This window comes from Poecile atricapillus, chromosome Z (assembly GCF_030490865.1).
Source record: "Poecile atricapillus isolate bPoeAtr1 chromosome Z, bPoeAtr1.hap1, whole genome shotgun sequence".
Lineage (NCBI taxonomy): Eukaryota > Metazoa > Chordata > Aves > Passeriformes > Paridae > Poecile > Poecile atricapillus.
Window position 1 is genome coordinate 71479174 of NC_081289.1, and position 12823 is coordinate 71491996.

The 12823-nt window shown below is 43.0% G+C and overlaps 1 protein-coding gene across 1 annotated transcript in view; it reads left to right on the forward strand.

Annotated features, from left to right (window-relative positions):
- Positions 1-1359: 1359 nt before the first annotated feature.
- LOC131572602 (serine/threonine-protein kinase PAK 1-like) overlaps positions 1360-12823 on the forward strand; it is a 36157-nt gene continuing 24693 nt past the window's right edge. Inside the window, exons 1-2 of the mRNA XM_058825847.1 lie at positions 1360-1394; positions 1944-1972. Of these exons, the coding sequence (XP_058681830.1) occupies positions 1360-1394; positions 1944-1972 (64 nt within the window). The remainder of the gene's footprint in view (positions 1395-1943; positions 1973-12823) is intronic.

Genomic DNA, 12823 nt, shown 5'->3' on the forward strand with positions numbered 1-12823 from the left:
TCTATTGGGGTCTGCAGCATAAGCTCCAGATATTGCCTCTGCCACTCCTTTAGCCACTGCAAGTGCCACTGTATTCTCACTTGAGGCAGAGGAGTGTTTGGTGCAGGCTTCAACCATCTGATCTATGGTTGGTTCGGGGTCCAGAGGGAGGGCTCGCAAAACTGCTTTGCATTCCTGATTAGCATTGGCCATTGCTATTTTTACTAATAGTTCCTTTTGTGCCTGAGGGCTCTCTATCTGTTTTTCAATGGCTATTTTTAACTTATCAATATACTTAATAAAAGACTCAGTTGCCCCCTGCTTAATATTGGTGAAGCACTGCGTTGGCACTTTATCATCAGGGGTGGTAAAAAGAGATATCTTGGCAGCATTAGCTATATCCTGTAAAGCTGCTTCAGGCAGATCCCGGGCCTGATCTCGGGGCTTTTGGAAATCTCCTTCTCCTGCTAATTGCTCTAAAGTAAAATTGGGTCTGTTAGCATCTCTTGCATAAACATCTGCCAATTGCTTTAAATGTTTTTTCCACTGCCTCTCCCACAACATGTATTCTGCTGGAGAGAGGAGGCAGTTCATAATATTTTTGATGTCATGAGGGACCATGACGTGGGCAGAGAAGGAGGCTTCCAACAAGTGTTTAAAAAAATGTGAACTCCTGCCATGTTCCTCGGCAGCTTTACAAAGTTCCTGCAGTTCCCTATAGTGAAGGGATTCCCATGCAGCAACCTGTGCCCCTGTCCTGTCTCTCCTCATTATTACAGGACAGGCAAGCATTTTCTGGGACAGAGCTGAGTTCCCCGCCCGTGTGGCTTCCCTCTGCACCTCAGCCCAGTGATCTTCATACTCAGAATCTGAATAAGAAGATTCACTGCTCTCATCTCCTAGTGGAGATGGGGGGTGCTTGGTGGCAGCGGGGGGCCAGCTCGGGTGTCTAGAGCTGACCCTTTTGTGGCTGCGTGGGGAAGCGGGGGTGGCCCCGCTCCGGCCAGAGCCGTCCCGGCCTCCGGGGCACTGGGACCCTGGAGCGGGAGCGCCGCTGGGGACGGGGCCCCGGCACAAAGGGACAGGACCGGGGTCCATGATGGGGAGGGGTTTCCCGATGGATGGGGGAGGGCCCGACGCGGTTACACCCAACGACGCAGTGGGGGGGGAGGAGGAGCAGGACGCGGCAGGAAGAGAAGGGGTGAAGGCGGGAAAGTGGCCATTTTGGGCATCGAGGGCGGGAAAACCGGGGTGGGAGTGGGACAAAATGGCGGGGCTGGCCACACTGCCGGCACCATCTGTGCTAACGCTAGGAACTGGGGGGGACACAACCGGGTGTGAGGGCATAGGAGAGAGGGTAGAGGAAAGACCCAGAGCGGCATGGCCATTGCCACCCTGGTGCGGGTAGAGAGACGGTAGGGGGGTGTCAGGGAGACGGCAGCAGCCCTGTGCCCGGGGGCAATGTCCACCCGCCGACTGGCTCTCAGATAGGGAAAGGGGTTCAGGGACACCTGGAGGGGCTGACGGGGTTGGGGGATTTAACTGGGGACTCAAAACTCCCTCTTCTTTTTTTCCCTCTTTTTCCAATGAGAAAATAATATTTTGAAACACAGGAAAAAACTTTGCAACAGAAAAATCCCCTTTAGCTTGAACTGTATATAACTTTCTCCCCACATTATCCCAAAAAATTCCTGATTTAGCAGAGTCCGAATTAATCATAAAATGTTTAAAAACCCAATGAATAAATCTTTTTAAATCCCCTTTAGAAAACTTGAAATTTCCCGCTTTTAAGGTAGTTACAACTTGGATATAAAAGTCCCTCTCAGGTGGGGTCAGCCTCAATACAGAGGACTCATTCCCCATCCTTTTTCACTCCCCGCCCAGCAGTAAAACAGCAAAAAAAAAGAAAAAAAGCCCGAAGAAAAAACCTTTCACGGGATACACTTACAATTTCTCTTCGGCAGATGCCGGCGGGCGAAAACAAAGCTGCTGGGTGGGTGGTCACCTGGTGACCGTTCCTCAGGGGCTTTCCCTTGCCCCAGATGGTCAGCGAGGGTCCCGGTCGCAGCCTCTTGGATCACTTCTTGCTAGAACGCAAGCAAGCTTCCTCGAGGGGTGGCGGCTCCAATGGCGGCTCGCCTCACAGCTGAAGGTGCAGGCGTACGCTTCTTCTGGGCTTCTTCAAAGCCCCACATTCGGGTCGCCACTTGCCGCGGCGGCGGAAAGCCTGGAGCACCGCGACTTCTCCAGAAGCAGCCTTGAGAAAGGCTGGCCCGAAGCGCATGCGAGCAGCTTCGAGCAGTCGAGTGATTCCAGCTCAGCTCAGTAATAGTATAGTGATTTCAGCTCAGCTCAGCTCGGCAGCAGCGGCGGCGGGCAACACAGGAAGCAGGGACGAGATAGCTGGTCCAGCGTTCCACCGAGGCACAAGCCTTTATTCAGGCAAAGCTTCGGCAAAGGGTGCCGGTAACAGCGAATCTCTCGAACAGAGGAAAACCCGGGATATTTATAGGGAAGGAGAGGGGCGGGGGCAAGCCCGAGATACCTGTATCTGGGTGGGACAGCAGGGGGGAACACCAATGAAACACAACAGTTTAACATAACTAACTCAAAGACCCCTGGGAGCAACATTGTGTCGCTCTTACAGAGAAGTATCTCCTCTCCAGGGGAGGGCCAGTATCTCGGCCCAGCGGGCTCCTCCGTACCCACAGGTATCTGGGATGTTTTAAGGCTTGTCCAGGCAGCACTTGAAACCACTGGTATAAGCTTGGCCTTCCTTCTCAGGTAGGTGCTATTCTCTGTACATTCCTTGGATCATGTGGATTTTCCCAGTTCATTACCACCCAGTCCCCGCTTTAGAGTCAATTTGGTATCCCCCGGTTCAGAAGTTACAGTCCGCTCCTCAGGTTTCTTCACAGGTCCTCTGATTCTGCTGGCGTGGATCCACCCTCGTTCCCTGGTCCGGATTGCAGCCTCCGTTGTCAGCAGTACCTGAAAAGGACCTTCCCATTGTGGAGTTAAGGGTTGTTCTTTCCATGTTTTAACCAATACCCATTCCCCTGGTTGGATATCATGAATTTTAAAGTCTAAAGGTGTGGTTTGAGGAATTATCCCTTTTAGCCTCAAATTTTCAAGGGTTTTTGCAACTGTTTTCACATATTCTTTGATACTTGTCTCCCTGACTTCATAGGTAGCAGTTTCATATTGGGTGGTCAGAAAGGGTAACCCAAACATCATCTCATAGGGTGACACTCCTAAATCTGATTGAATTGTGTTCGAACCCTCAGTAAAGCTAGAGGTAGGCATTTTACCCATGACATTTGTGTTTCAATGATTAATTTTGTTAAAGTTCTCTTTAGAGTTTGATTCATTCTTTCTACCCAACCTGAACTCTGGGGATGCCATGGGGTATGTAGTTCCCATTTTATTCCTAAGGCTTGAGTTATTTGCTGCAAGACTTTTGATGTGAAATGTGTTCCTCTGTCTGAGTCTATTCTATTAACCATCCCGTATCTGGGAATGATTTGTTCTAAAAGGGTTTTACATACTACATTGGCTGTGGCCTTGACAGTAGGAATTGCTTCCACCCAATGGGTTAGATGATCTCTTATGACTAATAAAAATTTCCATCTTTGTACCTGGGGAAGTTCAGTGAAGTCAACTTGGATACTTTGAAATGGTCGGAGGGCTAACTCACCACCTCCAAATGTCGTTTGTCTCATTACCTTTTTATTTACTTTCTGGCAAGTTATGCATCTCTCAGTTACTTGTTTTGCCACTCCAAAAATCCCAACACACCCATAATTCCTTAAAAAGTGATCACACAAAGCTTGAGTGCCCCAATGAGTTTTTTGATGCATATCTTCTAGTATTTTTCTAGTGAGTGACTTATTAAGCAACTGTCTTCCATCAGGGAGCCTCCATTTTCCACACTCATCCTGTTTTCCCCCTATCTTGTTTAACTGCTTTTCTTCTGCTTCACTGATTTTGGGAATTGTCCATTTTTCCATGTCCGGACTTAGAATTAACAGAACTCTTTTGATCCCATGTTCTGCTGCATCTTTAGCTTCTTGATCTGCCAAATTATTTCCTCTTATTTCTGAGGTCATTCCTTTTTGGTGACCCCTAACATGTACTACTGCTATCTCTTCAGGCAGTTTTAATGCTTCTAAAACTTCTAAAATGACTCCTTCATGTATCAATCCTTTTCCCTTTGAATTTAGTAATCCTCTTTCCGCCCAGATTTTTCCAAAAGTATGTACCACTCCAAAGACATACCTTGAATCAGTGTAGATGGGTCCCTTTTTATGTGCTAAATGTTCTAATGCTCATTTTAGAGCATATAATTCACAAGTTTGAGATGACCAATTTGAGGGTAATTTTCCTTTCTCGACAGTTTGCATGTTTCTCCCATCAACTACTGCATAACCTGACATCCTTTTCCCATGTAAACATCTGGAAGAGCCATCTACATCTATTATTTCCCCTTCTGAGAGAGCTTGTTCTTCAAGATCTTCCCGAACCTTAGTCTGATATTGGATCATTTCCAAACAATTAGGAGTTAAGTCACTTTTTGGTTCTCCATACAAAAATTGAGCTGGGTTTAAACTTTTACTTACTTCTAGTGTCAAATCATGGCTGTCTATTAGGATTGCTTCAGATTTTAACATTCTAGAATCTGAGAACCATTTCTCAGCTTTCTGGTTTAGCACATTTCGGACTGCATGAGGTGTGTACACAATTAGTTTGCTTCCAAAAGTAAGTTTACAGCTCTCTTCTACTAGGATTGCAGTAGCTGCTCCAGATTGAATACATACTGGCCAGCCATGACTCACTGGGTCCAGCATTTTTGACAAATATGCTACTGGGTTTTTTACTCCCCCCCACTCCTGGGCTAAAACTCCATGAGCTACTCCACTTTCCACATTCACGTACAGATAAAAGGGTTTTTCTAATGATGGCAAGCTTAAAGCTGATACTGAGGCTAGTTTTAACTTTAATTCTTCTAATTTGTTATCATCTTCGTGGGTCCACTTTACTTCTTCACCTTCTACCAATTTCCCATATAAAAATTTTACTGCTTGTGTATAGCCTTCGATCCATAATCTACAATACCCCAATAATCCAAGCAATTTCCTAATCTCCCTTTTTGAAGAGGGGGGGGCGGGTGGAGAGATAGAATTCCTGCCATCCTCTCAGGGTTTAGCTTTCGGCTACCCTTGCTTATTAAATGTCCGAGGTATTTTACTTCTGATTCTACAAATTGCAATTTACCTTTTGATACTCTTAGTCCTTTTTCCCCAAGGAAATTCCGAAGTTTTATACTAGCCTCTTTAACTTCACCTTCAGCTTCCCCTGATAACAAAAGATCATCAACATATTGGATAATTTGTATTCCTGGAGGAGTGGGGAAAGTTTGTAATACTGTTTCTAAAGCTTGCCCAAATAGGTTTGGAGATTCAGTAAACCCCTGTGGCAATTTTGTCAATCTCAGTTGTTGCTTTCTCCCAGTAGTGGGATCCTCCCATTCAAAAGCAAAGATATGTTGGCTTTCCTCAGCTAATGGACAAGCCCAAAAAGCATCTTTAAGATCTACCACACTGAACCACTGGAGCTGGGGTGGAACTTTGCTTAGGAGAGTATAAGAATTTGGAACTACTGGGTAACGGGTCCGAGTTCTTTTGTTAACTTCCCGTAAGTCTTGTACTCATCTGTAATTCCCATCAGGTTTCTTTACGGGGAGAATAGGGGTATTATGAAGGGACATACAAGGTTCTAATGTCCCATCTTTTATTAGTCCTTCTATCACTGCTTTTCAACCTTCTCTTCCTTCTAAGCGTATGGGATACTGATGCACACGTATGGGGCATTCTTCTCTCTCAATCGTGACCCTTATGGGGTCAATATCCAGTCCTCCCCTATTTCCTTCCCCAGCCCAATAAACTTCTTTGTTTATTTTATCTTCATCCTCTAGGTTCAATTTTAGAACTTTGGCAGTCATTTTCCCTTCTTCAGGTATAACTCTTATTCCTAGCTTCACTTGTAAATCCCTCCCCAGTAAGTTGCTACCTGCTCCAGGGACTAATAAAACATTCCCCATCCAAATTTTAGTTTCTCCCTCAATCACCACATCTTTGATGACTGGACCTGTGAAACATTCTCCTTTTGCCCCTGCTACTTTTACAGTCTCTTTACTTACATCACAACCTGTTGGAATCCGTAATAGACAGGTCCTCTCTGCCCCCGTGTCAACAACAAACTCCAATTCTTCCTCCTGGGGACCTACTTTTAAGGTTATCACAGGCTCCAGATGGTATTTGTCCCCAAGAAAATAGAGCCTATGACTCCCCTATTCTTCTTCTGGGCCTATTTCTTGGAAAATTTTCTGGTCCTTCAATAGGTGAGGACGTTCTCTCCTGTAGAGCCCTTTCACCCCAGAGTGATAACAGGTGTTCTTAAAGCGCTCTTGGGATTCTATTTGTACTGAGGTTTTGTGTTTTTCCTTTTCCCTGCCCCTAAACCCTGGATGCCTAGGGGTAGGATTTAGAGGCTCCAAATTTCCAAATTTCTCTGGAAACTACTTTCTCCCATAGCTGCTACCAGGATTTTTGCTTCTTCTTTGGCTTTTTCTTCATCTCGTCTTACATAAACCTTTTGAGCTTCTTTGAAGAAATCATTTAAAGGTTTGTCATGCCAGTTTTCTATTTTTTCCAGTTTTTTCCTAATGTCTGGCCAGGCATGGGTGACAAAATTACCTCTTAAAAGGGTTTGCCCTGCTATTGTCTCAGGATCTATCCCAGAATATTGTTTCATATCCCTCCGGAGTCTTTCTAACCATTCAGTTGGGGTCTCCTCCTTTCCTTGTTGTCCTTCAAATGCTTTTTTTGCATTTTGCCCTCAAGGTGCTGCCTCTTTTATTCCTTTGATTATCAGATTACAATAATCATTCATATTTCTTCGTCCTGCCTCATCATTTTGATTCCAATTGGGAGGTACCATTGGCATTTTCTGGTCCCCTGGTGGTCCTTGCTGGTTTTTCTTTTCCCATATTTTCAAGCCAGCGACCCTAATCATCTGTCTCTCCTCTTGGGAAAATACAATTTTCATTATTGATTCCATTTCTTCCCAAGTAAATATGTTGGGACCTAAAAATTGCTCCAATTGCTCTGCTGTACTTCTAGGATCTTCTAGTAGTCCTTCTAGCTCCTTTTTAAAATCTCTGACTTCTGAGGAAGTCAAAGGGGCATTTACAAATCCCGTATTTCCCCCTCCCATTGGGACTTCTCGTCATGGGAATAAACTAGTAGCCTTTCTGTATTGTTTTGGGGAGGAGTCAGGGGAAACCCGCTTTTGAACTAAGTTTCCTGTATTTTGGTATGGTACCTCTCCGTTAAGGGAGAAATTCTTTAGGACCGCTGCGTCCATGGCAGAGGTTGATGGGATGGTGAAGGCAGGGATCCGTCCCGCCGCTGAGTCCTCCAAGGGGGGGCCGTAGGCAGGAACTGGTAGCGGAACCACCGAGAGAGCGGAGTCTCTCGGCGGGAAGCAAAGCGGGGCGTGGACAGTCTGCACGTGTCTCCTGGGGCAGGAGCAGCGGTGCGGCACGGACACAGCCACCGGGGCCGGGATGGCCGGGGCAGCTGCGGGAAAAGTGGCCGGGGGTGGGACAGCGGGGGTGCCCAGTGCGGGCAAAGCAGCCAGGGCCGGGGCAGATGGAACGCCCGGCAGGGCCGGCGGGGTACCCAGTGCGAGCCACGCGGCTGCAGCCGGGGCAGGCGGGACCCCCAGCGGGACATCTGCAGCAGGCGGGGGGCCAAGCAGGAGAGGAGGGGGTAACACTTCTAAAGGGTCCCAGCTTTTCTCTTTCCTTTTTTCTTCTGATTTTGTCTTTGAGAATTCTGATATTTCTAGAATTTTTACTCTCTCAGAGTTTGTGTCCCCCAATATCCAGCATGCTGCATATTCTTTCTCCTCTGCATTAAACGGTTCTTTTGAATTTACAAAGACGTTTAAAGCCTGACAAATCCAAGTTTCAAAAGAACCATACCTAGGCCAACAAACGTGGTCAGATCTTACTTCCTTGTTTGCCCATTCGATCATGCAAAAATTAATCATCTTTCCTCTATCCTTTTTCCTTGTACTTGGGGTAATATCCTAATTAGCTAACATAACTCCCAAAGGGCTATCTTGGGGTATTTCTTCTAGCAATTTCTTTTTACCTTTGTTTTTCCCCAAACCCGACTTACTGGTTTTCTGCCCGTTTTTGTTTGGTTGTTTTTGTTGTTTTGTTTTTTTTTTTGTGCAGTTGCTTTTTAGTTTGTAAAGGATACAACAGATAACTCTCACTTCCTTGTGTTTTAGTAACAAATTTATCTTCCCCCCCAGGGAAGCCACAGGGTAGCATAGTCACTCTATGAAGGCCCAGTGGTGAGGAAACATAAATAATAAAGTGAATCTTCTTTTTTCTTTCAGGAGAATAACAACTTCTTCCATGCAAGCATTAATGTATTAAAAGACATTTTCTAGTTAGCCTGGAAAAGTAATTTCATCAGGCGCAAAAGGAATACAAAGAGAGAAAAGCAACTATCTGCCCTGTCAGACAGTGATGATTGCTAGTTCTAACTACTAAACAAAAGAACAAGCTGAAAATGTTCATCTAGAAACCTTAAATGTTTGCTAGTTGTTGTGGAAAGAGTTTTCCTTTTTATTTCTAATTCTTCATAAAATATATGTTATACATGACTAGAATTCCATTCATGAGAAAGATTTCTGGAAAGGGAAACAGTATTTAAGAGTATTTAATGGTGTACGCAGAATTAATGTTATGCTATTGAAAGGTTAAAAAGCCCAAGGATTGTCTCACTGTCATATTCATACAGCTGGTTGTTTTAATTATTTTCCTCAAAGGATTTCAGATTACAGGACTGTCCTGGGCAGGTAATAAATATATTCATTTTTGGATGAGTTGTATTAGTGGTTCCCTTATGAGATTAGATATTTATTGCCTTGGACGGCTTTGCATTTTTCAAAAAGGTATTTGTATTTCTTTGGGAAGTGGGAGTGCCTGTATGTGATCCTGTTTACTCCATTGAGACAGCTTTGATTTTGCTTCCCAAAATGAAGAAAGCAGAAGACTGTAGCAGAAACTAAGCACAGAAGACATTTAATATATTGCTGTTGGTCTTTGCTATACTCATCCTAAAATTGTGTGAAAATGTCAGGGTGTTCTCTTCCCTTCATTTTCCCTTCCTGCTTTCCTGACAAATTCAGTATTTTTCCATATTTTCTACCACTTTTATGACCTTTGAATATGTTCTTTCCACTCCAGTCTGATAATCTTATATTGATTTATGACTGTACTGATACAATGGTTTACATCCTTTATCTTCATGGCATTTGAGATACAACTTTCTATTATCTTAATGAAGTTTCAAAGTTGCTTGTATGTGCTAAAAGTATGAAGAATTGGATTTCTACTGCATGCTGCTGTTGCTTAAATTTATTTATAACTTGATCCAGTTTATTGTGACACTGATTAATTCACTGTAAATAAATGAGGCATGGCTTGGGGAGTTGGACTGATGGAACTGTAGGCCTATTTTGGCCAGCTATCCAATCATATATAACCACGCAAAACAAATTCTTAAAATAATTTAGAGTGGGTTGTGCTGCCAAGCCAACTGGACAATTTTCTGTGTGCTGTGCAGGTGTTTAGGCACAGTTTGAATGCACCTGAAAGTATTAGCATGGCTGAATGAACTGCATCCACCAAGAGCATAGAGATTTTTATCTGTGCCGGGTCATGGTTGTGGCCCCTGCAGGACTGGGATTTATTCACCTCTTTTATTTACCTACTGTGTGTAATTAGATAAATTTTATGAAATGTTTTCTTACTCTGCTGCTATATTATGCAATATTAGAACTGCAAGCGTTAGAAATGAATTGGGGAATTTTGCAAAGCTGTGAGAATGAACTTTGCAGGCTTGTTTTCAGCCACATCTGGCCCAGCTACCACACATATGATGCATCTCTTTTAATTTTAACATTGCCCAGATGCAGCAATTAATTTTTCTTTGTGTTCCAGAGCGAGCTGCCCATCCTCCTAAACTTACACCAGAGAATGGCAGACGGCCATGTGCTTGCCAAAGAGCCAAACGTTCCCCTGGAAGGATTAGCTTGGACAGAGTTTTGTGTGCTCTTGTATGAGTTGTTGTTGAATGCAATGAGAATGTTGAGAGAATGTTGAAGCCCTGATCTTGAACTTCCACAATGCGAATGAGAGGGTGAGTGTCCCGAGTCACCAGCTGCCTCTTCTGAGTTCAGTGACATTTGTTCACACTGCAGTCTTGTTAAAAAGGACCGATATTCATCCCCCTGCAAGGATTTGAATGTTTACAAATGAATACCATTAACAGTGGCTTGTCCACTGCTCAGTTTGATGGAGTTGCTGCAGGTATTTAGATGTGACTGGAGCGTGCATCAAGTCTCTCAGCTCCACTTTCTCTGCAGGGCATTCTGAAAGGACTATCTGATGCTAGCCACAGGGAGCTAATTAAAAGATAATAAATCCATCTTACTGATGAAGAAATTCCCAGAATGTAGTCATTTACCATCCTAAAGCAAGTCTTTGTTTTACCACAGTCCAGGGCCAAAATACACTTTCTGCAGAAATGCCATCTTCAAATTATGTGCTTATTTGAAAGAATACCAATGTAGGATTTTTTTTTTGTTTGTTTAATTGTAACTTTTGGATCATGACATTTTTATTTAGAAACACAATAGAAATACCTATTACAAAACATGTCAGTATTTGTGTGAAGGAAGAGTTGTTCTTTTCTGAGTAATTTTAATGCAAGTGAGCTTATGTGGCCTTTCTCCCCAGAAATAATTGTGGTTTTAGGAAGGAAAAAACCCCTTTTTAAGTAAGTCAGCTGGCTCCAGAGGCTAAGCTATGCCATTCTTTAAGGTTTCACTGTGTGTTCAAGTTTATTTCTCTTTTAAAGTAGAGAAAAGGGAAGGAAAGGGAAGGGGTTGAATATTGTTGGCAATGTTTATGGGGTTTGTGTCTTACTGTTGCTTGCTTTTTAATTAAGTAATGTTATTAAGACTTACTGTGAGGTCTCTAGGGCACTTCTCATGTACTTAGCAGCTTTTCTGGGATTTTACATTTTCGGTGTTATACAAACCTTTTTTTCCTACAGATCTGTGTTGTCACACTATATCAAGAATGGCAGAAGCATGACACAGACTCTCCAGCTGGGTTGAACAAGAGAGCACCTTTTATTATTCCTGATCTTCTTTTATAGACAGCTCTGAGAAGGTCCAAGAGGTAAAACTCTCATTGGTCATTAAACTAACACATCACCAATATTGGACAGTCGTGTGACTTAGTTTCACACAGGCTCAAGCTAATGCCTGAAGCCTAAAAATCTCTTATTTGACCACTGTCAGTTCCCATACTATGTGATCTATCTGGAAGTATCTTGCTGATATTTTCTAGTAACAAAGTGCAGGTGAGTGATGAAAAACCAATATGACCACGGACAAAGACCCTCTAACTAATAAAAGTTAGAAAGTGGTATATTTATTCACCAGTGGGCAGCGTCAGAATCATCCCCAAAAGGTGTGACCACCTCAAACAAGGTTCTCTTCCCTCTATTTCCCAAAATCTCACATACAATAAGTATGCATAACCTCAGCACCTCCCATCCCCATTCAGTACTAAAATGAGGCTATTGGTCCTTCGTGCGTGTGCAGGTCCCTTGATTTGGGTCAGTGGTCTCTAATTGGGTCAGTGGTCCTCGAAGGAAGAATTAAGGCTTTCATCAGGTCTCTGTGACCCTTTGGCATGATCCAAGGCCCCCTGCTTGGTGATTGATTGGTATTGAGTCCAGGTGATGGTCATTGTTTTCTCTGTTTTCAATCTGTTCTTCTAACGCTTCACTTATTCCATTTTCCTCTATAAACAAGCTTGTAATAGCAAACAATATAACAATTAGCTCTGGCTTAAGCATCTAATAATCATTAACCTACTATTTCCTTATTGGACTTTTATCTTGATCATTATAAATTTCTTCTACCTCCAGCTAAATCTTAACCCTTCAAAAATCATGATTCATTTTCCCACTCCTTTTTCAAGGTTAGTAAATTCTTTTACTAATATACAGATTCTTCTTCAAAGCAAAGCTGTGTGGTAGGTGTCCTTTAAGACTGTACCATATGTTCTTGATATTGGAGTTAAAGCTGCTACTTGCTTCAGCATTCTCTATTTCCAAACATAAATTATAACAGACAGAGTCAAATGTATACTAATTAAGATAAGCAAAACAACAATTGGATGAACCAAGGTATTAAGCAGACCAGTTGCAGTTGGTGACCACCCAAAAAGCACATCTCACTAATGATGGGATGGGCTTTCTTCTAACTGTTTTAATACTCTCTGTATATTCTCTGTCATGATGTACTGTAATCAAAGTTTTCTTCCCTTCATTTTTAATTTCTTCAATTTGTTGTGGTTCAATAATTGTTCAACTAAAGTTAAGTTCTTCCCTATAGGCACAGGTGATTTCTTGCACAGTAGTCAAGTTCACCTTTATATGTTGGTACAATACAATAGGTGCCTGGTAGGAAAAATAACATCCTTCAATTTTGACAAAGTTACAAATGCACAAATTAAATTGAGTTTCATTGACAAAGATCTCATTTACCATTATAGTGTGGCATCCTGTCCTAATGCAGACACAACCTTGTCCTTTATATACAAGCAGGGTTGTTTGATTAATGGGATGCATTTCAAATGCTTTGCTCTGTATCCAAACAAGTATTTTTATCATCACTTACATTA